A 24,498-nucleotide genomic window follows, 5' to 3' on the forward strand; every position below is an offset into this window, starting at 1 on the left:
TTATTACTGTCGTTATGGACCATCAAAGCCATTAGGAGTCTCCAGTGCAATCTGAAATCAAACCAAAGCAGTGGGCCGATCTTCCTTAGAGCAGTGAAAAGCTGCTGTAACAGTCTGAGCTCATGCATAACTCCACTGCTGATAAAAACGAAACCCCCTCAGTGACACCAGTGCTGATTTCTTGCTCCTGCAGCTGGTCAAGCACCTTTTAAACTTGACAAACACACCTGCCTGAAGCCTCACGTTGGTTCACTGCCCACTCAGCTGCAATGCCTTATTGATCGGAAACAGCTGTCAGATGTTTGCAGTCTCATTCCCTGAAAGCGAGGGCTGTCATTTTAGGAACGGCGGCCGCAGGCTGTCACAGCCGGCCAGACTGTGACCTTTGATGTTTATTGTTCTGTGGTGGAGTTGTCAGGCACATATAAAACTCTTTGGCCTTATATCCACAAAAACTAAACTGACCACAGCCCTGTTGTGCTCCCAAAACGGTGATTACGACCATTGTTTCTTTGGTCACTCAGATGGTTGGTCATCTTTCTGTATCAGGTGTTGTGACCTTGAGACCTCAAGAGCCAGGCCTCGGGTATTCGGATTTTATCAGACTTTATTGAAATATGACTGAGCTGTTCTTTAATACCTTCATTGCAACAGAGCACAAAAAAGAGGAGAAGCATAAAGAATAGATGAATAAGAGATTTCCCATCTTGCACCTGGATCCCTTCTTTAGCTGCGGCTGGTAAATGTGAGACAACTTTGGGCCACAAGAGGCAGGTCATCCTCATATTTTTATCCAGGGAGTACAAATTTAGCCGATGTAAACAGAGCTTGTTGTTGCACATCCCGGAATCCCTTCAGGAACAGACGTACCTGCAGGTCACATGGCCACAAAATGACAGAGCAGCCGCCTGACCGCTGATGACAGCTACCTGACACAGCGGCCCACTAATAGTGGAGCTGGTAATCTGTTTGTAGCGGCTCAGTGTGTGCAGGCTTTGAGACGGTTGAGCGCTCTGAAAAAGATCACAAAGGAACTGAAGCGCCTATTGTCATCACCTGGCTCAAAATACGTGCTTATGTTACCTGTCGCTGTCAGTTTTGCTCCCTCATGCAATGAGACAGCACAGAGTGCATATGCACTGCATTTGTTTTCATGTGCATTCACAGAGCTTCGTCCTAAAATAACCCAACCTCCAACCTGCTTGGATCACACATTAAGAGTTAAATTTAGGGCTGGATTATTCCACTGGAAGGAACCTGGGCTAAAAGAAGCTGCACTGATTCTCTTTGTGTCTGTAAATTAGTGGATTTGTTAGTAATTACCAGTTATCATGGTAAAACTCAACATTAAAACCACCAAAGTATTCTTAAACACAGGACCTCCCGGGGGGTGGCATCTTCAGGGGGATCCCCTTTGGGTCTTCTGGAATGCTGGGTGGTGCTCTGGGGCCAAAAACTGTAGTTCCTCTAGTGGCCACTTGAGACTTCCTCAACAAATTAGTCAAGTCGCATAGACTCCCAACTCTACAGCAGAAATAAACAAGTTTACAACCTGCTACAAAAAACAGTTTTGGTCTATCTCAGGGGTCTGCAACCTTTAACACCCAAAGAGCCATTTGGACCCGGTTTCCACGCAAAAGAAAACACTGGGAGCCGCAAATACGTTTTGACATCTAAAATGAAGATAACACTGTATATATTGTTTTTTTTACCTTTATGCTTTGTGTGAACAGCTTAAGTGTGTTCCTTATGAAATCCATGAAGTGCTACAGAGAAAATTACATTTTATTTATGTAATTAACACATTTTGAACTCTTAAAGAAATTTAACAAAAGGAAGGACACCCAGCTGAACTAAAATGATCCATGTAGCAAACAAAAACTGTTGTGAGCCGCCTCCCTTATACCACCTTTGGGCTTTTGGAGCCTTGACCTGACTTTTAAAAAATAATTGGAAAAAAAGCACTATGCTGCTAAAAAATGAAAAATAGATATTTGCAAAATTCTGCCTAAATATGCATTTTATCTGGTTAATGTGTGTGGCGGGGCGTGGTCTGCAGTGCCGCTGCATGGGAGTCGGACGCACCTGAGCTGCACCCGCAATCACGCCTCGCAGCCTTAAAGTCTGTGCTCTCTGCTCTTGTGTTGTCGGGCTGTGAGCTGAAAAGCTGCAGCCGGCTGTATGCGTACAGCAACCGTGTGTGAAAAGTGGTCAATAAAGAGATGCTGAAAAGCAGCGGGTTTGCCGTAGTATGTTTACAATGGAACTTCTGCTCCTGAACCTCTGCGCACAGCGTCTGCAAATCGGGGCTGTACGAAGTCACTTTCATCTTTAAGCAGAACTAAGCTGTCGTCTGTGAGGTGTGAGCGGTGTTTGTTTTTAACATAGTTCACGGTGGAGAATAGCTGCTGACATAATGTGGATCCGAAGATCCATAATTGGCCTACCTGGGGTTGAAAGTCTCGATAAATGCACGGCGTTTCGGCGGGTATACCGGCTTCCGCGAGTGTGACGCTTATTTTGAGCGATGAAAAATAATAAAATATAATTTTATTTTTATATTTCAATATCACAATAATCTTCCAATTTAGACCTTTATTTAAACACAAATAAAATACACTTCAGCTAAAAACTTCTAATTTATTTTCCCAAACCACCCGGAGCCGCAGTATAAGGACAAAAGAGCCACATGTAGGTACGACATCTTTGTTATGTTCCTCGAGTTGTTTTAAGGTGCAGGAGTACACATTGTCCTGTGGGAGGAGACCACAGACTCGCAGCGGGTACTATTTCCATACAAGTGCAGAGTTAGTCTGCAACACATTTTAGGTGGACAGTGCTTGTCTAAGTAATATCTAAATGAAAGCCGGGAGTCAGGTGTCCCAGCAGAACATTGGATCATAACGAGAAGATCAGTGTCAGTGGTTTTAATGGAGCATGCAAAAAAATGTATAAACATCTTTAACCTCTTATCAGATGCTAAGTAAGCACATTTTCAGGAAATGGAAATTGTAATGTTTATTATTTTAGCACTACCGTTCATCTATTATTAACTTTTCCATTGTGTGTTCCAAAAAGGTGGAAAGTCCATTGAGAGCATTGTATTTATATAATCCTAAGCAGGACACAGATAACCCAGTAAATTAATATCTTATTCACATTTCTTCTAAGTGGAAGGTGCTCGTAATAACAAGGATAAGATGATAAGATTAATAACAAATTACACAGCTTCCAGAAAGTTAAAAAAAACTTGCTTCTAGTTAGCAACTTTTAAAATCATGAATTAACATTTTGAATCACAGACAACTCAAATGTTAGATTTAAAGAGGTTATGAACCAGATTACATCTTAGATGCACAGTAAATTTCTGGTTTTATATTTCTGCTCAGGTTAAACTGTATCATTGAATGTAGCATTGTGCTTTGGAGCAGTTTTGCGACCTTTGGACAGATCCAACTCAGGCATCTGCTCTTTGATTCCTCTTGGAAATCCAGCCTTGAATAAACGTTTCTCATGCCTATAAATAAGCAGGAAATGAGTGACCATCTCCTGCTTATACTACTTTACCCAGTGCAATAATATTTATGAAAGGAAGAAGATGAAGATCATTAAAACACATCCCAAGCATTTTGGACATCGTAAACAATACTTTAGTGCCAAATTACACGTGAATGCTCGCCTATAAAGAATTCTGGAGATGCATTTGTTTTCTTGCATCACAAAGCTGCAGTTTTTCTTTCTACACTCTTCAGAATGTGATGCAACCGGTCGTCAGATTTTAGAGTATTTTTGCAACAAGTAAGGATTTAAGTAACCAACAGAACTGCAATGAGATCCTCCCACAAAGAGCAAAGAGGCTCTGCTTCGTCACATGTCATTTTGATGGACTGCGTTCAGTGTGTTTGTGGGTGTTTTTGACCTTGAGACAGATTAGGAGCTTCACAGAGTGCATTTTTGTTTTCATACTTAAGCTTTCATAACACCACAGGGCTGAGGCGCTAAAACTGGAAGGTTTAGTTGAGTTTGTGCAGAGTTTTGTGTTGCAAATGGATAAAAACAACAGCTCTAAATTTGCATCAAACCCAACAAAAGTAAAGCACTTGATCTTTGTGGTATAATATGAAAGCCACATAGAACCTGCCCCCACAGGACCGAGCACAATACAGGGCTGTATGTGTGGTTATTATTCACCGGAGTGCGCTAAAAAAAACCCCCAAAAAACCTGAACCATGTCACTGGAGAGCAGTCATGATGTTTCAGTGAGGGTCTCACTCAGCTGATCAGAGTTCATACAATGTGCAGTTAAAAGAAACATGCATGCAGGTGTTCACTGAGTGTTTATTGCGGGCCGAGGAGGCTTCATCCATGCAACCTGTAATTACAGCCGTAATACTGTTCTGTTGACAAAGTGCACAAATGCAAGTCATCCGAATGTGCACTATGTACACAAGTTTTATCTGTTTACCTCCAAACTCACCTGCAGCAGCAAGCAGCAGGTAAACAGCTCCACTAGGTCAGCGCAATAACCAAAAGTTTCTTTTGTATGAGGCATCACGTGGGCAGAAAATGCTCCATTAATCTTTAACTTTTGACATAACTCTGCTCTCCCTTGGTCTTTGGCTTTCCTCTGATTTGATTTAAAAGAAAGAATGGCATGCAAAACAATCATACTAGATCTAAAAATAAAAGTGTTTAATTTAAAGTGAAAGGTTAAGTCTTTACTGATATTAGCTGTAATTAAATTAGTCTCACAGTTTTTATGTAAATCTGATGTAATATCCTACCAGAAAAGGTATATATCGTCGTAGCTGGCAAATTGTAAAGCCTCTGCTCTGTATTTTGAAAAGTACTGAAATTAAATATAAATTACGACTTCAAATTTCTAATCTACAGCATCACAGAGCTGCAGATAGTTTTCATACATGTTACACATAGAGTACACATAGAGTACACAAAAATATTAAATGAGTTACATTTCCTGGCACGTTTGTCAAATATTTTCACAAAATAATATTTATACTTCAATGAAGCACTAATAATATTGTATTATTAGGGTATAAATGTGTAAGTTACACATGCGTCATGGTGTTTTAATGCATCAGTTAAAGTTTATTTATGTAACTGTAATAAAGCATTTAAATGCCTGGTATATAAAATGTGTAACCTTTAAATACCATAGACTGTATATAAATGACAGCCAAAGACATTGTGACATCATAATGTTGACCAAAGTCCAGGGCGAACACCTTTTCACCTTTACTATGTTCCCGTTTTGAAACCAGATGTCACGAGCTACATGCATGCAGAGAACTGTTAATCACATGCTGAAGCAAACTGTGGTTTATGCTTCTTTCAGACTCCAATAAAAACCACAATGTACAAAGTGAACTTCATGTTTCTTTCAGAAAGAGTTAAAAAAAATCAAATGAGTCCACAAATTATTAAGAACAATATTTTGTGAGGTCATGTAGCCCATTAAAGGGGGCAAAGGGCTGTTTTCAAACATACATCTATGCAACCAGAGTAGTCGCCCCTTAAAAGAAAAGCATTTTAAGGCATTTCCACGTAGGATTAATTTTTTAAGACTCTGGATATGTGAACAGCTTATAAAATCTGTGCGCTACAAGCAAGTCTTGCCACTCATTCAGTTATCTAAATTAACTTTATTGTGGTGACCAGAACATAAAATTGTTATAATGACATATATGTCATATAAAAAATATATGCTTAAACAGTTTGTTGACTTTTACACTTGCTGATGCAGGACTCTCCAGTATGCTTTATTTCTAATTCTTTCGACTATATTTTAATATACAGTATTTGGGCTTCACATCATGCATGCATTGCTTTAGAGTTGTCTACCATATCAAATGCGAGAGAACCTGGTACGTGGCTGCTGGTGGTTGCTGGTACTGTCAGTCACACAGAAGGTGCTGCTCTAAAAACATCCTTCATAGATACTTGGATAGACTTTGGCAAGTGTTTGTAGCCGATGTCTTCCATTGCAAACTACGGTCAACTGCTGCAATCTGCTAGAGAACAAAGCGATTGCAAAGATTTTTTTGGTGCAGCATTTTGCACTTCTTTGTGACCAATTTCAGCAACCTCAAGCAACCACACAGTTGGTTGAGGAATACAAATTTTTCCCTGGCAACCAGTTTTGGCAGATGGTCACAGCAAAAATGGTAAATGGACTCATTCTTATATAGCGCTTTTCTACTCAATCTTGAGCACTCAAAGCACTTTACACAACTTGTGCATTCACCCATTTATACCCATTCACACAGCATATTTTTCTTAGTGCTTTCTACCTAACATTCACACACACATTCATACTCCGATGAATGCATCGGACAGCAACTTGGGGTGTCTTCCCCAAGGATATTTGGCATGCAGACTAGGGGAAGACAGGAATTGAACCACCAACCTTCTGATCAGTAGCTGCTCTACCGCCTGAGCTACAGCCACCCTGATGAGTGGTTAGTGGTCACTTCACTCTAAAACTTCAACAGGCCTGTATATTCTCCTTCTTTAACCTTTCACCTGTTCTCTTTAGGGGTCATCACAGCGGATCATCTGCCTCCATCTTAACCTATCCCTAGCATCTTCCTCCGTGACATAAACCCCCTGCATCCTTGAACCTCCTCTGTGGTCTTCCTCATCTTTGCTTGGCAGTTCTATATTTAGTTTAATACATTTTTAATTAAATTCAATTGAGTTTAATTTATATAGCACTAATTTAGAACAACATTGGCCTCAACCCTCTTTATAATGTCAAGACCCTACAATATTAGACAGAAACCTCAAATATCAGACGACCCCCTATGGGCAGACACTTGGCGACAAGGAAAAACTCCTTCTTAACAGGAAGAAACCTTCAGAACCCCCGCAGGGAGGGGAAGCCATATATTGTACATATTTAATACTATTCAAAAAATTTTAATTGTCTTACCAAAATATTTAAGCTAAAAACATTGTTAATGTATTTTTTTAGCTAACAATTTTACCTGTCATGCATGCTATTATTAATTTTTCAATATTGCGTCCATTATAGTTAGTTTAATTAAACAGTTTAATTTCCTTATTTATATTTTTATTATTTTCCTTAAATGTCTGTATAAAACTTTAATTTCTTTCAATAATAATAATAATAATAATAATAATAACAATAATGATGTTAATGATAATGATAATAAATAATCGTGCACGTGCACGTTGCTAGGAGGTAAACAAGTGGACGAGGGGAGCATTTCAAACCGAAGCTCACCTGTGTGAAAGGAACCGGTGGGTTTAACTGTAACAAGGTAACAATGACACCATTTTCTGCTCCTATAGTGCTTTTTTTTTTCTTTTTCTTCTTCTTTTTTTTCTTTAAGTGGGAGGACCGCGTCTGTTTTTGACATGGGGGTAAAGAAAGGGCAGTCACGTGACCGCGCGGAGTATATTCGAGGCGGGCCGTAAACAGAGCAGCAGCAGCTGCGGAGAGCAGAGCCGAGCAGACCGTCCACAGGAGCTCAGCTGACAGGAGCGCGTCTCCCGGTTTCGTGTCCCTGCGACCCACCCGGCCTTTCGGGCTATAAAATTATTTCTTTCCAACTTCAGCTACAGTGATAGCTAAGTTTGGAGAGGAGAAAAAGGGAGAAACGCCGTGTCTTCTTTTGTTTTTTCCGGTTATTGTGTCAGTTAGGTGCAGAGGTAGTCGGAGTCGACCTCCTTTTGCATTACAAAAGGGGGATCTAGCAGAAGCGAGAGAATATATATTAGACATATCAAGCCGGTTGTTTCTATCTGAAGAGCTTTAAAATGGATAACTCTGGAACTAAAAAGACGTGCATGGGTGAGTTGTTTTTCTGTTGCAGGAAAAATTACTGAATATTTCCCCGGAGAGGAGCCTGAGTGTCACAGATGGGTATCGAGCACCAGCTGTAACATGTTTTCTCCACAGAATCCACCCGAGACTTCTTCACCTCGGCCAAATTTCTCATCTACATGGGCCACGCTCTGTCAACATGGGTGAGCACACACTGTTTGTAACCAGCATTGTATTATAACCATGCTCATGTCCATCTAACTGACATCACACAGTAAATGTATGCATGTTTACCACGATGACTATATTTATTTGTGGCCATCCAGTGTTAAATCAAACCTAATGCATTATTAGTTTTTGTTATTGCTGCTTTAAATGTCATTATAATTGCTCAACCTCACTTATTTGTCTACCTGCAGCTAGCCACACAGTGCTCTATTTACAGATAGCTTTAAAAGGGTAATATCTGAATTTAAATTCCTCAGGGTGACCGGATGTGGAACTTTGCTGTGGCAGTTTTCCTGGTGGAGCTGTACGGGAATAGCCTGCTGCTCACTGCCGTGTATGGGCTGGTGGTCGCTGGCTCGGTGCTCCTGCTGGGAGCCATCATCGGGGACTGGGTGGACAAAAACCCCAGGCTTAAAGGTAAGTTTAATCTGGGCTATGTGTGGCACTTTTTGGCTGAGTTTGGTGGGCTTGAATTGGGTTTCTGGCAGTTCTTTTTGCTGGTCAGATGTCACAACACCTCTGACATTTGGCCCATATAAGGGCCAGGACCTGTAGCTCGCCCTGAGTCAACACCGTCAGCTAAGGACAAAGAAAACTGTAAATAGTTACTGCAGTTACTGCAGTCTGGGATGTAAAACCAGGTGTTTGACTGTGAACACGAGCTCCTTTGAACAGAGACATTTAACAGTTAAACTGGAAAATAATTACACAGAGGAATTTGGCAAAGACATGAAATGAGCTTCTTTGCACCATAATGAATGTGTTGTGTCTGATCAGATCTCTGTCCCTAATGCCCATCGTGGTCTTTCCACAGTGGCCCAGACTTCGCTGCTGGTCCAGAACAGTTGCGTCATCGCGTGCGGGGTCCTCCTCATGCTTGTTTTCCAGTTCAAAGACCAGCTCACGGAGCTCTACAATGGATGGATTCTGGTAAGATCCCCTCTCCTGTTTCAACCTGTTTTGGTGGGGATTTACACTGAAAGCATTTTTACCTCCTTTCTTAAAGCTGAGGTTGAAACGTTCCTACTTTGACTCACTGGTACAAGCTTCCCTGTCAGTGTGATTTATGGAGTGAGCACAGCTTATCCACGGAGGATTGCAACAGATCCACTAGAATTTTCTAATTTTCGTTTGATCTCACTTAATCATCTTGAAATCATAAACTTATTATAAGCAAATAGATGAATGAAATCTGTAGAATTCATACTTGAGTATTTAATGCTTTAGTTTTTTTTTTGCTGTAGAAAGAGCCTCTTTCTAAAATATTTGTAGGTGTAACCTGTCTTATCAAACAACTATCAGGACACAGCCTGAGGTGGACTCCCATGCATACTCACTGAAGCATCAAAAATAGTAAAAAAATAAAAGATAATAGAAAATTAAAAAATAAAAAGCCTATCAGATAATTTATTCTAATGCAAACTAAAAGCACCCATTCACTTCAACACATCAAATAATTAAAACACAGTTAACAGCAGAAAAACAGTAAAATGTGAAAGTGAAAATGATTATTACATATAATTAGTTTGTAGTACAGCGATCAATTATTTAGATATTTAAATTTTTTCTTTCAAATCTAATCCGGTGTACACATGACTGCTGATGAGTACAAATTTCTCTCTAACAGACAGAACTTCTGTTTTTATAATAAACAAGAAATCAATAATTCCTCATTTAAGTTTCCTCTTTCCCTCTGCCCATGATTTCAAGGGAAACACCCAACAGTTAACACCAAAGCAAGTTAAAATTTCAAGACATAGCAGTATTCATATTTGCAAAACCCTCTCTACTGTCATCAGTTCCTCCTTAAATTAAATAACGCCGCTCTTGAGGCAATTGGACAAAACATGGCACTTGAACTGAGTTTACATTAAGTTTATTCTGAATAAAATCAGTCAAATCCGAGAAAGGTTCCCATAGTTGAATGAACCTTGGGAACCTTACATTCATACGTTCATACTATGAATATTTTCTAGGCCCTCAGAGTACACAGGAGTGGGCCCGTTTTCACTCTTTTAAATGAGTTTTATCCAAAATTTCTAATCCCTCATAACTTCTATAAATACCAATGATATTCACATTAAAGTTCTGTTAAAAACTGTAGCTGGATCAGGTAGCACTACTCATGTCCGTTAAACCACTGGTGCTCGTGTAAGGGAACAAGGTAGGTTTGAAAAATTAATTAAGGCCTTTATTTTACAGAGCTGAAGAACTTGTAAATTACACCATCACATAGCAGCTTTTGTCTTCTTCAGGATGTGACTTGAAGAAGCGAAAGCTCATAAGCGTTGGTGATACGCTGATACGTGTTTCATAGCCAATCCAGCGCCTTGTACTACGAAAGAGTTCATCATACCCAGGGTATCTGTCCTCTATCTGGATTCACTTACCCATAACACTGGCAATCACACAAAGCTGGTTATCACCTCGGCCCTGCACGTTCACATGATCATATGACTCGTCCACAGAAAGCAATCCCTACTCCAGCCAGAGACATTATCACATTATGATCAAATGGCGATCACAAATCTCTAAAAAACATTTAAAAAATATATAACAGCAAAACGCAACAATATTGTTAAAAGGACACAGTTAATGCAGAAAACCATTATTCTGATTTTTAGTGTAGAGAGCAGTAAAATAAACATTTTAATTCCACTTAATTATTTTCTGGCTGAGGCTGAAATAAAATGATTACTTGATTTTTTTTTTTTTTTTTTTTCCCCACTGCTGTAGAGTCTTTACTATTTAAGGGTTTGAGTAAAGATTAAATACAAAATCAATATTCAAATGTAGTTTACAGATTAGATATGAGGTAAGCAAGTACATTAAAGGTGTCCTGGTTAGGATCAAATGTTAATGATTAAAGTAAAATAAAATTGTTGTACAGTTTTTTTATGGCAGATAAAAAAAACTAAATGAAGTAAAGTTGCGTCAAACAATCTATATTTTTCAGGGAAACATAAAGATATTAAAATGCTCCTACTCTCCTCGTAATGACATCTTTTAGGAATGGTGATGCTGTTTTCTGAAGACTGGTTAGTAGGAGTTAATTTCATACCCGTTGGTTTTCATCTGAAACTTAACATGCTCTGGAGCAGGTTACCATGGCACGTTAAGAAGTAAATCACCTTCATAGTAAAGAAAACCCAGGGTTAACCCTTAAGTTACCTAGACAAGACCAAGTCATGCTTCATAGTACAAGTCTCAAGTGTCACAAGTGTTGCAATCTAAAGATCTGTGTAATTTTGAACATCAGCGTCATGCTCGAGGGATCGGATGATGGAAAGTTTAAATTAGAAATTTGCTGTTGTAAATTATCAGGAAACAGATCAAACATCCAGGGAACAAAAACATTTGTTCCTGTTGCTGTCGATCCTAATATACTGATAGTCAGGATGGTTACTGAAAAAGTTGTACTGTACAAAAATTTGATTACTTTCCTTAGATTGTGACACTTGGAGTGGCTGTGAAGTTGACTTATTTTTAGTTTTAACAGAGTTTTTCAGCCCTGAAAATTTCAGATGTATATCTCATTTGATTATGAAGGTATGAGGGCTCCAAATATTGGAAAAATAAAAAATTTTGAATGCAGGTTCATCAACTCTGAAAACATTCAAAGTGTGCCGGTAAAGGTTTACTTCGGAGCAATTAAATAAACTAAGATTGAAATAGTTAGCTGATTCTGAAGGAGTCATGTGGGGGATTACTCAGATTTATTTATTTATTAATGCATTGATCCAAGTGTCCACATAAACTTCTCTGTAGCTAAATCTGCACCTGACTTCAATTTTTCTCCCTGAATGCAGATGTGAAGCGTTACAGTTAAAAAGTAAAACACTTCCAGGAGAAAGTCAGTAATGAGTTTCTCTAAAGTTTGACTTCACTTCAAGACGAATCTTGAATCTTGAGTACAGGAGGGTTAGAAAACAAGTAGATTCTCAAGCCTGCAGTAGATTTAACATACGAGTACATACATACTACAATAGGAAAGTTACTGGGGACCAGGAAAGTGTTTCAGTTATTTCTTTTTTACACTTGTTGAGCTATGTGACTAAACAGGAGCTCCATCACTGTCAATATTTTGATCTCCACGATCCAGAGATCCAGAACTGCAAACTGTTCGAGTTTCCGTTTATCACAGGAGGCGGGTTTGGGTGTCGGGTTGAAACACAGAAGGCCTCCAGCGTTGTTCTTTTGTGTTTGCAGTATCTGTGGGAAAATGGGGCTATTTCTCTAGCGGTCAGAGAGTTCAGAGCGCTGGCCGTTGTCGGAGTGCTGGTGGAGGTGGTGAGAGGCTGGTGAAACAGGAGATTTAGTGTCTTGCTGAACGCTGTGCAGTCAGCAGGTTGTTCAAGGCCAGTCACATGACACAGAGAGAAATGTGGCTGGGCCTGCTGAAGCATTTGTTTCTATACTGACCAGAGCAGCTGTGTGAAAATGCATGCACAGACCCACAAACAGTCTGCTTCAGAAAAATGTGCAGTTTCTGCTGAAATTTTGAATTTTAACTAATGATATAGATTTTTTTTCAACAGGAAGTTATTGATGTGACACGTAGTGGGAATGGTTGACCTCTGATTTCATTCCTAAAGATTTTTGCCATTGTTATCAGCTAATCAGGTCGGATTTTGAGAGTTAGAAAGAGTTGAGAAACTCATGTTCCCTTTACCCTTGACACCTTCTGTTGAGGGATCTGGTCCATGCTTTGCAGCCAGTTAAAAAGACCCACTTTTTGAAGACAGGTTCCTGTAGATGTTTGTTACTGTGACAGATTCCATCTGAACTTGTTGGGCTTCATACTCTCACTTGACACTCAGTTCACACTGGCGTCTCTGTTATCCACTGTGGTGAAGCCAACATTGAGATTTTTCTAGTGTTTGTTTTTGTAAGTTTTGGCATTTACTGCAGATTGTAGCGGAGTGCACAACCTTACGTAATTTATGTTTAGCCTCATTGTATCTTTAATAATTACTCTGGTGGTGTTTCCCCTTGGTAGACTGCTTAGTGGGTCCGGGTGATGCACCCTGGGGTTAGTCAGGACTAGCTTCCCTGTCATCAGACTTAGACATTTGGGGTCAGTTCAGTATGTTTTTAGATGATTGAACGCTTGCTGGGAAGCTTTTTCTGCCCTTAGAGTCAGCTCTAGCCTCTATCTTTTGTTCTCCCGTCTCATATTTCCTACTGCCCCTCCCCCCTTAAACCGTCACAGCAGAAACAAACATGACCATAAATGACTGCAAAATGGAGAGTATAACCCTGTCATAAAATTTCACAAAGGCACAAAAATTAGGCAAGCTAGATAAATAAAAATATGCATTTTAAATCTTTTTTAAAAATTATATTTATCTGTTCCCTTGGCTAAACTGTGCAGCTGTACTGGAACAGGAATGACTACTTTGGACCCCTCCTCCACCCTAGAAACAACTCCTTTTTAAGTCAAAGGTCAAATCAGTATGGATCAATACAGATCCATCAGTGATGAAACATCAACGTCTCTTCCAATGGGAGATTTTGTACCAGTATTTTAAATGGGAAACATGGAAAAGGGGACCATAGCCCAGAAAAAAATCTGTGAAATTCAGTGACATAAAGGGATGACAAGTAAAATAAAGCTTAAGACAGTGCTGTCCAACAGATCAAGAAATTAAGTTAATGGTTTTCATTCTTTCATTGGAAATCCAAAGAGCTGGAGAATCAGTGCTAAAGCTGGCTCATGTGGTTCAGCAGCGCCTTACTAAGACACTTTGTTGTTTTTTTTCTTGAATTTCCAACCCTATCATATTATCCTCTAAAAAGCAACAGTGGACTCATGTGTACTTTCTCTTTCTCTGGCACTCCAACCAAACTCCGTATTGGATTTAGATTCAACCACATGCTAAATAGGCAGATTTTCATAAACCAGAACATGCCACGAGGTACACATCAAGCTTGGGACTGCAGGCTTTTCTTTTTGGGTGTTCCAAAAGAGATGTTAACCTGAACTCGAACGTGAATTCTTGATGGGTTTATGGATGACCTTGTAAGTGTTAAAAGTTAAATAAAAACCATAATCTAAAATAATAATATATTATTTTAGAAAATAATAATAATATATTATTTTAGAATATATAAAATAATCATGCTTTAGTCGAAGGCAGCTGGACTCCTTTTAGGTGTTTAATTTCGTCTGAAAAGCTGAGGAGTTGCAGGTGTTTATCTTCTTATAGGGCTGTGATCTTGGAAATTGTCAAGACACGCCCAGACGTGTGAGGATGTTTGTGTGTCATTAAGGTCACAGTGGTGGAGGTGTGAATGGCAGCTCAGTTGCCTAGGAAGGGATCTCAAGATTGTTTTACAGGTAACTGATAGCTGGTGACATAGGCCACCAGTTCGGTTCAACGATAGCCGCTCCAGTTGAACCTAAATGGTCTCCTTTTTTCCTCTGATGAGTTTGTTGGTCTTGAGGAGATTGTGTAAATCAACATAACTCAAGTATGTGTTCATCGAAAAGGACTGAACTGTGTAGCTTTGTGGCTTAATGATGAGGTTTTTGGACTACAATGGAATTCGATGACATGGGGGAATTAGATCTATCCGATTCTTAGTTTTTCATGTTTCATGGGAGTATTTGGGGAACAGCCTTGTCATTTTATCACACAAAGTCAGTCCAAATATAAAACTACTGTTACATTTTTTTTTTTTATTATTTTCAGACAACCTGCTACATCCTGGTCATCACCATCGCCAACATTGCCAACCTTGCCAGCACGGCCATGTCCATTACCATCCAGAGAGACTGGGTGGTTGTTGTAGCAGGTCAGGACAGCAGCAAGTTGGCAGGTAGGTGTATGCTATCGAGTGGTGGCTTATCTTCAGATGTAGGCCTCATATGATCTGTTATCAGGTCATATGTTCAGCTGGGAGGACTTTGAACCCCGGATGCTGACTCGCTCACATTTTTTTTTCTTTTTTTTTATGTCACTGCAGTTTTCCATTGATTGTCACAAGCTGTTAGAAGAACACTTTGAACTGGTTGACCCTTATCAATCCGCTTGTGCTAGTTCTTAGTTTATATTACTGTAAACGCAAATTTTAAGCCCATAATCAGCTTTTTTATATCAATGTGTTAAATTAGCTGTTAAACTAACTAGCTCCTCCTTCCACTCCCTTGTCAAACAGATATGAATGCCACAGTGCGGATTATTGACCAGCTGACCAACATCCTGGCTCCCATGTTAGTGGGCCAGATTATGGCCTTTGGCTCTCATTTCGTTGGCTGTGGCTTCATCTCTGGCTGGAACCTGTGCTCCATGTGTGTGGAGTACGCACTGCTGTGGAAGGTCTACCAGAAGACGCCCGCACTGGCTGTGAAAGCTGGACAGAAGGAGCAGCAGCAGGAGCTCAAACAGCTCAGCCCTACAAAAGGTAAGTGCGGCATTATCTGTTTGTATCGTTGGGGAATAAAACTGACTGTGTTTTAGATTTGGTAATCGAGAACCTCCGTTATTCTGCCCTTTGACAGATTTGGAGAATGGCCAGAGTCCTGAGGAGTCGTCTCAGCCACTTATGAACGAAACCTCCGTTGTTGCCAAGTCTGACTCTCCCAAACAGCGCAGCTGTTGCTACCAGATGGCTGAACCCGTGCGCACCTTCAAGGCCGGCTGGGTGGCCTACTACAACCAGAACATCTTCTTCGCCGGCATGTCCCTGGCCTTTCTCTACATGACGGTGCTGGGCTTTGACTGCATCACCACAGGCTACGCCTACACACAGGGCCTCAATGGTTCGGTGCTCAGTCTGCTGATGGGAGCCTCGGCCATCTCAGGCATCTGTGGCACCGTCGCCTTCACTTGGGTTCGCAAGAAGTGTGGCCTGATCCGCACTGGCTTCATCTCCGGCATGGCCCAGCTCTCCTGCCTCATACTGTGTGTCATCTCAGTCTTCGCTCCTGGAAGTCCCTTCGACCTCAGCGTCTCACCCTTCCAGGACCTCTACACCCATCTGATTGGAGAGAAGACCCTGCCTGAAGCTGTCCACAGCCTGACTGGTGGAAACATCACTACGCCTACTACTGCCGCACCAACCCAAGAGCTGCCACCTATGCAGTCCTACATGTCTGTTAGTCTGCTGTTTGCTGGCGTAATTGCTGCTAGAGTTGGTGAGTGAAGTAGTTTTTTTTTTTTTTTCCCCAATCTGGGAATACTTTTACTGGATGCGGTGCAGAGATTTACCAAAATGGATTAGTACGCCAGCTATTAGTGGCCGAGTTCAGATGGAGAAGAATACATCTGAAATCAGCAGTCAGTGGACAGTTGGAGAATTTTAAAGACTTAAAAAAACATTGTTAGTTTTGACTTGCATATCTCTCTTATTTCGACTGTACTTTTATGCTACACTATTGTATTTCAAGTCATGCAACAACAGGGTCGGTCATACTGTTGTTTGATAGTTCTTGCCAACAAAATTTCTATAAAAACACCTGCTGGAGATGATCAGTGTATAGCCAGAGGCGGTTATTAAGTGGACTCCAGGGAAGGTCTCACTGCACATTATAGTCATAACACTGGTAATAAAAAAGGTCCACGCACTCCAAAGTGCTGATGTCCATTTTCTTAGGTGTGTTTATTTTATTCGTTAGGAAATTGGAGTGTTTAGGAACTCCTGCTCATGCTTTATTGGCATGTTCATTTCCTCTGACCAGATAGCAAATTTTAGAAATTATCACTTCCAGACAGGTGACTCAAGCAGCTTGACATGTTGGACTTTTATATAACTTGTAAGAATGTCCCACAGGACCTCTGCAGTATCTGCAACCTTTGATGCCAGTAATATTGCCTCATTATTCCTAGTAGAGCTACTGTTGAGTACTGAAGCTGTTTTATTATGGATATAAAAAGATTATTAGAGCTGACTGTTGATCTCTGCCTCTGCCCTGCAGGTCTGTGGTCCTTTGACCTGACAGTGACCCAGCTCATCCAGGAGAATGTGATTGAGTCAGAGCGAGGTGTGATCAACGGCGTCCAGAATTCCATGAATTACCTCTTAGACCTTCTGCACTTCATCATGGTGATTCTGGCCCCGAACCCAGAGGCCTTTGGCCTTCTGGTCATCATCTCCGTCTCCTTTGTGGCCATGGGCCATATGATGTACTTTCGGTTTGCCTTCAGGAGCCTGGGCAGCCGCCTCTTCCTCTGCTGCTCGCCGGAGCAGAAGGTGGAGGCGGTTGACAATCCTTCACTTCCTACCACCGTCTAATCCCATTAAAGAGACTCTGTCCTGGGTACATACATCTCAAACCTTACACTAGCCCTGCATCTTATTTATCTCACTAACATCTTAGCTTGTAGCTGGCAGAATGCTAACGTAAAGCGTAGACAACATGCTGTCGGTAGCCATTAACCATTAGCAGTAGCAGAAGAGTAGAAAGTGTTAGAAAGTACTGAAACTTTAGATAATGCAGGGGTTTCTGTAGCGTTTTCAGTCTGGGAGTCAGATGAGCGCCTCAGCCTTACACCTATGGATCCATGCTCCTTAACACATGCATGCGCTGTCCAACAGGGGTCCATTGCTTCTGGGTGCTGTTGGAGAAATCATGGACAGTGCACTGTAAAATCCTCTCCACCTAACAGCCCGCATGTAGCTGTAAAGATTTCTAAAAGGTGCTTCAGCATAAAAAGGGCAGAATGAGATAGAAATCTTATAGAGGAACCTGACGATCAGGACGCCACTCGGGTTGCCTCTCAGTTTGGGTTCGTTGGTGCTGTCGCTGCATCCGCTCACTGTTCTCTCATAGACTTCTTTCTATTGTGCTGGCTTACATATATATGTGTGTGTGATGAGCAGGTTGTGGATACTTTTTATTTAACCAAACAGAAAACTGGGATCTAGTCTCTTTAATGTGTGGTGTTGAGCATTTAGCTGTGTTTATTCAGGAAATGCAGGCGGTGGTTTTTGTAATGACTGCATCATCAGTATTGTGTTGTGTGCTTGCAGTTGTGCCATATGAAACACAAACATCCTATGCACCCTTATCAATAGCTCGCAGTTACCAAAGTTAAAGTCCATACATGGCTTAAAAGGAAGTGAGGGAAACCAGTTTTGGCTGTCTAAGCATTCCAAATATACACAATATTTTGCATCCAGTGAAAATCTTACCGTATCTGAACCCACTTGGAGATTGTATCTAATCTTTTTTTTCTGGTAGTTTACAATTATATGAAGACGTGTTAGGGCCGTTCTAGGAAAAAACCAAGCAAACTTGAGAAGAAGGAGGAAGTGTGGTGAATTTCTGTGGAAAAAAACTCCAAGATTAAAAAGCTGTGAAATCACACTAAAACAAAAAGAAAACAGACATCATTTATGAGGAAAAGAGAGAAAAAAACCTCAATATTATTATAAAGTAAAGTTGTAAATTTAGGGGAAACAAAATTTTTGAGAAAGTTGTCTAAAAAAAAAAAAAAAAAGGTCATAAATATATGTGAAAAAAAATTACAACTGCATAATAATCTTCTGCATAATCAAAAATGTAGAAGAAAAGTCAAGATTTCCTGAGATTAAGTAATAAATTAGTCAAAGAAATTTAGGTATTCTTTGAGATTACGAAACTACCTCTTAAGTCTTTAAAATTTACATTTTAAATGTTAAGAAACTCTTAAAATTGCAAATTTATCAGAAACAAAACACCGTAGATATTTTGACATTAAAGAAAAAATATTTTATTCTCTAAAATAAAAATAAATTTATTAGTACAGTGTACTAGAGAAATATTTTCTTTGAGAATTTTGTCGTACATTTATGAAGATTAAAATTGGACTCATAAATGTGTTTAGTTATCTGAAAGAAGTCGATTCTGATTATGTTTTGAGCTAAAATTAATGAGAAATTAAAACTCTTACAGAATATTAAGATATACAGTGTTGTATAGATTTACAACTTTAATAAAAAGAAGATATATCAAAGTTTCTTTCCAATTTTTTTTTTACATTTATTTTATTTCATTTTTTTCCTCAGAATACCACCCTTACCTCCACAAGTTTTTTTTTTTAAAAACCTTGAACGGCTCTAGCGTGGCATCATATGATCATCTTAGTCTTTTGAGTTCTCTGGAGTGATTTTTTTTCCAGTCGTGATTGTCTCTAACTCAGGCACTTTACGTGATTGACTTCTGTCTTTACACCTAATGCGTGATCAGGCATTAGTTCAATATGATTTTGCACAAATCTGAAGTCCCGACTTCACCCGAAACCCTCTGCACCATGCACAGTAATGCATTCTCTCTTCAGATGTCGTTGTTTGGCGGGAGGGTACTACGGCACATATTGCAACACCCAGCACTACTACCACATGGTCATGAGGAAAAGAAAAAACCTACCCGAGTTCCTGTGAAAAACAGCCTCGGTTTACCTCAGGCGCTCCCACGTTTCCTCAAAAAGCTACTCAGGGATCTGAGTCAGCAGCTCTTATCTGAAATCACTTTATGGCAATAAAACCCTCTATCTTTACCCAGCCAGGGTTGAAAACGTACCTATTTAGGGTTTTTTGGCGATTCTGCGTGCCATTTTTCCCATGAGGTGATTAAACAGATTGAAAAGTTTAATTTTGAAATGAATGTTTCCAGTCCTTTACAGAATCACTATAATACAGCAATATCTATATAAAGAGCGTAGCATTGAAAACCCCAGAGGTCTATTTTGTTCCCCGTAGAGTCAACCCTTCAGTTGTAAATGGAATAACATGTTTTCTGCTTACCTTGCATTTTTACCTGTATCCGTTCCACCTCTGAACCTCCAAAATTTCACACGCCTTAATGGAAACTAGCCTCCCCAGACTGGCCGGTGCTCGCAGATGAAAAGGTTAACCACGATTCCAGCCGCGGAGGGTAGACGTGTTTGGGTTGGAAGGCGAGTTAACCGCACCAGGTGTAGGAGAACAGAGGGCCATTTTGTACGGCCCGTGAAACAGGATGGAGGAGCTTTATTTTCATGTTCCACCTGCTTCACATTCAGTCTGCGCACGGGAACAAAAGCAGCTCTCAGAACAGGTCTGCTGATTCAGGAATATCCCACATGGTCATAAATGCTATATTTTCTAATGTAAATATATTTAGCTGTGAGTCGATACAAACTTAATTGGAAAACAGAAAGAAAATCAGAGTGTATACTGTTGTTGTGCTGTTTGAAAACTTTTTTTTACATTTTTATATATCTAGTGTCAACACTTTGTGATTCTTTTTTCTGTAAGCTGTAGTTCCTTTTCATTTGAGCACATCTGTATTTTATTGCTTTCATCTCTTTCTACAAACATATACATATAAATAAAACTCTATATATCAGTGTTATTGTAGTTTGATAGAATAAAAGTGTGAAATCATTAAGAAATCCTTTTCGTGTAATAATCACACTCCACTGAATATCAGGAGGTTTGTACTGGTTGTAGTGCATGAGGTGTCTTAAATAAAGAAAACCTTTACAATCATTTCTCTGTAAAGTCGTGTTTGTGTGTGTGTGTGCCAGTCTTGGCCTTGGCTGCCGCTCTGTGAGGTCACATACCACAGCAGAGTTAGCCGCTAATTTCCTTTTTCTCCAGGCAGCCGGTGTTAAACTGAGCCAGGTGACCTGAACTTTAACACAAAAGAGTGAGCTGGATTTGCACAATGTGAGCAACAAATGAGCATTTGAGGCTCAGGCACATTAACGAGCTTTGACTTTAATGAGGGTGGCCTCATGACTCAGCATTCTGTAGTGGGTCCTGTCCTTGCTGCTCGGCACCGTGCAGCCTGATTGGCATTTGCCATATCATAGCAGAACTGGCAGGTCCACCACTGACAACCTGTGCTTTTGATGATGATGAGATGAGAGCAGATTTTCTGGAATTGTGCAGAGCTGTAACTGCCATTGTCAGTTTAACATGGGTTTATAATAGTAGATTTGAACATAAGGAGTGATGTTAGTGCAGGAGCCCAGCTGACAAGGCGTTCACTGAGTTGAGAACCACCCTACATTGTGATACAAGAACCTGTTTTTTTTTGTTTGTTTGTTTGTTTTTTGCTGTCAGATTACTTTCATGTATTCACTATTTACACTATTGGGGTTTACACTGCAGCAGTATAGCGATACCATTATAGTTAATCACCGTACAATTAGGGGAGAGAACCGGCCTCTGAACTTAGTGAAAGTCCAATGTCTACAGACAAGAACTGGGTCTCCAGATAAGTGTGCACAGCATAAATATTATCTCCTTGAAAATGCCTTAACCTCCTAAGACCCGAACTCTTCCACGCCATGCATTTTTAATTTCTCTTTGATATTTGGGCATATTGGGACCCGATGAATGTAAAAACAAAGAATTACCAGATTATTTTTTTTACCTAATTTTTGTTTCTAAGAAAAATGAGAGCTACATATAAGGATATTCGTTTAAAATTTCGAGAGAACAGTAGCAGTATAATGTCCTCGTAAGTGGATATCAGGTGCTTGTAGAGTAAAATTGAGTATTTTGGTCTAAATAACCCAAAATGTGATGTCCACATATGTGGACCCCAGGTCCTAGGAGGTTAAAACAACTTTCTTAAAATGGGTGAACACAGGTGTGTTTTATTAAAACCCTGTGTTCACCTATTTTAAGAACGTTTTTAGAAAAGAAAAAAACCTTTTATATCTGCAAATAAATCATCAGTGCCTGATCCTACAGCTGATAAGAAAAGGCAAGTGTTAGAGGTTCACATTGCTCAATTTTACAAGTCAGCAATCAGGTGTTTAACTCTATACCCACCCATACACTGAACACCTTTATTACACTTACAGCCTTATTTTCAGCTGGTACACAACGTAACAGAATAGGTTTCAAATAATTTTAAGCGTATATTTTACTTGTTTTTTGTTTGTTTGTTTTTAAATACAAAAACAAAATCTGTCAAATATTAAACTAGCCTTTCTTCCTTTATCACCTGGCTTCATCAACGGTTAGATTTGGTTAGATTATATGATTTGATTCTAGGTAATGCTATCACTTCCTTTTAATAATCACTACCTGTACAAGAAAAATTCCAGGAAATTTCTTGCTATGAAAATATTTTGCTTTACAGCTGTCAGCAGTTAGCATTCCAAATGTGGATACTTGTGTAACTGGCAGAGACATCAGAGCAAGTTTTCCCACCAGAAAGCTATTTTGTTTTATGGCGGGAAAGCTGACGGCAGTTGCTATGCCTACTACATGTAATTAGCAAACAGACATGAAAGTGATACAAAGTCTCTCATGTTCATGGGATGAAAAGAAAATCATTTTTCTCTAAGTATCACTGAGCCTCTGCTGGAAGTTTTGCAGGAAAATTTTCCCACCTAAACTTTTTTTGTTGTTATGCTAACTATTGATAGCTTTGAGATTAGCAAACAGCCATCAGAATAATATCAATGTGTGGCTGCAGTTACAGCCACACAGTGGTAATATCAGTGTAGAGGCTTATACATAACACTGCATTCACATTTGTCCGTCTTTAAATATAGGAATTAATTTACAGGATAATAAATAACTGGTTTTGGTTTAGAATTAATTCACATACTCACATAACACTGTATTCTAAAATAAGTACGCACATTTTAGTTTACACTGTTATGTATGATTTAATCTCTTTGTTTTCTGAGTTACCTTAGTTGCAGCTGCTCCAGTCCCTTGATTGAGGAGCCAAGAGGTGGAAAACGGGCGGAGCAAGCCTAGATGGAAAACTGCAAATTGGCTCATTCCATAACTCGGGATCATGGGGGGGGGGAATTGGAGTTCGTTATGTTAGTTTCAGTTAGGTTTTGTGTGTTTTACCCCTTTTTGTGGGCTGATCAGCCCCTATTTAAGTTTCCCCTTTGCCTCGTTAGGTAGGTCAGTTTGTTTGAGTTACCAGTGTTGTTTGTCGTTAACTTTGAGTAGAGTTTTGTTATTTTGACTTCTTTTATGGGCCCAAGATTTATATTTTCTCTACAATTTAATTAAGTTTGTTTTTGAGTTAAATAAAAAAAACTTCTTTTTTTTTTTTACTTTAAAATGTGCCGGAGTTTCCTTCGCTGCTCAGTCCATCACAATCAAGTATCTTGTATAACTCTCTGCAAGAAAATCTTATTTCTTAAAACATTTAAAAATTCTGTTAAGCTAAAACAAAAACAACAATATTTTTTAAGCTTAGGAAAACAACAAGTCATACTTTGATTCTAGGTAATGTCCAGTGATTTCCTCCTAATGGTCACTATACCTGCACAGGAACTATTCCAGGAAATTTTATTTATGAATCATAATTTTTGCCTCATGGCACTTTATAAGATTCTCCAGTACTACAAAATAAATGAGCTCATATTTTTATTAAAATGGTACATTTTACGAGTTTAGATTTGTATAATTCTTTCTGTATTATATTGTGAATCACTCCAGTAGATTTAGGAGATGCAAATCATTTCATTCTATTTTTAAATTATATTTCATTTATATTTTGCACAGCGTTCATAGAATCTTCTGGATTGGGTTTATACTGTAAAAGTATTTATATTACACTGAATTCCAGCTTGAGTTTAGGTCAAATTTATAATGACACGGTCACAGCGGCCTAAGTGTTTTTATAGATACCAACTCAGCTTTACAATCCCTCAATTATATTGAGTCAATAAAGGTGAGAGATAAAGCTTACGACTAGATGAGAATGACCTGGTTTGATCAGTTACTGTGAAAGGGAGTGGTGCTGAAACTGTGACCTGTCAAACGCAGAGATGGTGAAAGGAAACAACAGATGATTTTTCAGCAGTCAGAGCACCTGATCTGGAAAGGAACTGAAAGATGCTGATGTGAAACTGCACCGTCATCCCCAATCCTGCGAAAAAAACCCACCATCAGCTCTGCCTGAGATCAGCTTACTCAGGACTTCAGGACTGTGTAGAACAGGAGAGCGTGAACAAACCTTATAGCAGCAGTAATGAGACATTTGGTTGGAGGTCACAAAAAAATAAATTAAAAAAAAAAAAAAGAAAAAAAAAAAAGGGTACTGATCAAGAACAGCAGCGCCCATGCATCAGCTATTCAATCTTTACATTGTTAAAATCATAACTCGTGACCCTTTGTGAAAGCAGAACTGAATATGGTTCACAAGCATATACAACTGAAGTTACATATATGACCTTTACCCTTCATTATACTGATAATGGAAAACAGATTGAACTCTGAAGACACTGAAAGTCATGGAAACTTGGAAACTATATTAAAAAACAACCCCCCCCACATATCATTTACTTGAGGAGTTTAGCCAAGGTTATTTACTGTAGCTACAATTTCCAGATTCCCTAGAAAGTGTTTTCCAAATTAAAATGGAGTTTAAAAAAAAAAGAAAAAGAAAAGAAAAAGAAAATTCCTACTTCCTGATGAAATGATCCATCTGGATTAGTGTGTTTGATAATGAAGACAATAAACCATGTTATCTAAAACACTTGAAGTAAAAAATGTACAGCTCT

At 39.4% G+C, this 24,498-nt stretch overlaps 1 protein-coding gene and 1 long non-coding RNA gene across 2 annotated transcripts; one reads left to right on the forward strand and one right to left on the reverse strand.

Moving 5' to 3' along the window:
- The first annotated feature begins 7,404 nt into the window (after positions 1 to 7,404).
- Positions 7,405 to 19,685, forward strand: slc40a1 (solute carrier family 40 member 1). The gene is made up of 8 exons (XM_003458353.5): positions 7,405 to 7,837; positions 7,946 to 8,013; positions 8,296 to 8,455; positions 8,853 to 8,968; positions 14,734 to 14,860; positions 15,200 to 15,445; positions 15,543 to 16,178; positions 16,959 to 19,685. The coding sequence occupies exons 1-8, from the start codon at positions 7,804 to 7,806 to the stop codon at positions 17,273 to 17,275; spliced, it is 1,704 nt and encodes a 567-aa protein (XP_003458401.1). The 5' UTR covers positions 7,405 to 7,803; the 3' UTR covers positions 17,276 to 19,685.
- On the reverse strand, positions 19,578 to 22,704 carry LOC112844129 (uncharacterized). The gene is made up of 2 exons (XR_003216730.1): positions 22,664 to 22,704; positions 19,578 to 20,639 (listed from the first exon to the last, which is right to left on the reverse strand). It is a non-coding gene; the product is annotated as an uncharacterized LOC112844129 (long non-coding RNA).
- Positions 22,705 to 24,498: the final 1,794 nt, after the last annotated feature.

The sequence above is a fragment of the Oreochromis niloticus genome, linkage group LG16 (assembly GCF_001858045.2).
Source record: "Oreochromis niloticus isolate F11D_XX linkage group LG16, O_niloticus_UMD_NMBU, whole genome shotgun sequence".
Classification (NCBI taxonomy): domain Eukaryota; kingdom Metazoa; phylum Chordata; class Actinopteri; order Cichliformes; family Cichlidae; genus Oreochromis; species Oreochromis niloticus.

Excerpts from the sequence above, each read along its gene's own strand:
- slc40a1 (XM_003458353.5), top strand. The coding sequence starts at position 7,804 with ATGGATAACTCTGGAACTAAAAAGACGTGCATGG. Across the intron at positions 8,014-8,295 it reads GCCACGCTCTGTCAACATGG|GGTGACCGGATGTGGAACTT; the intron begins GTGAGCACACAC and ends TAAATTCCTCAG. Across the intron at positions 15,446-15,542 it reads ACAGCTCAGCCCTACAAAAG|ATTTGGAGAATGGCCAGAGT; the intron begins GTAAGTGCGGCA and ends GCCCTTTGACAG.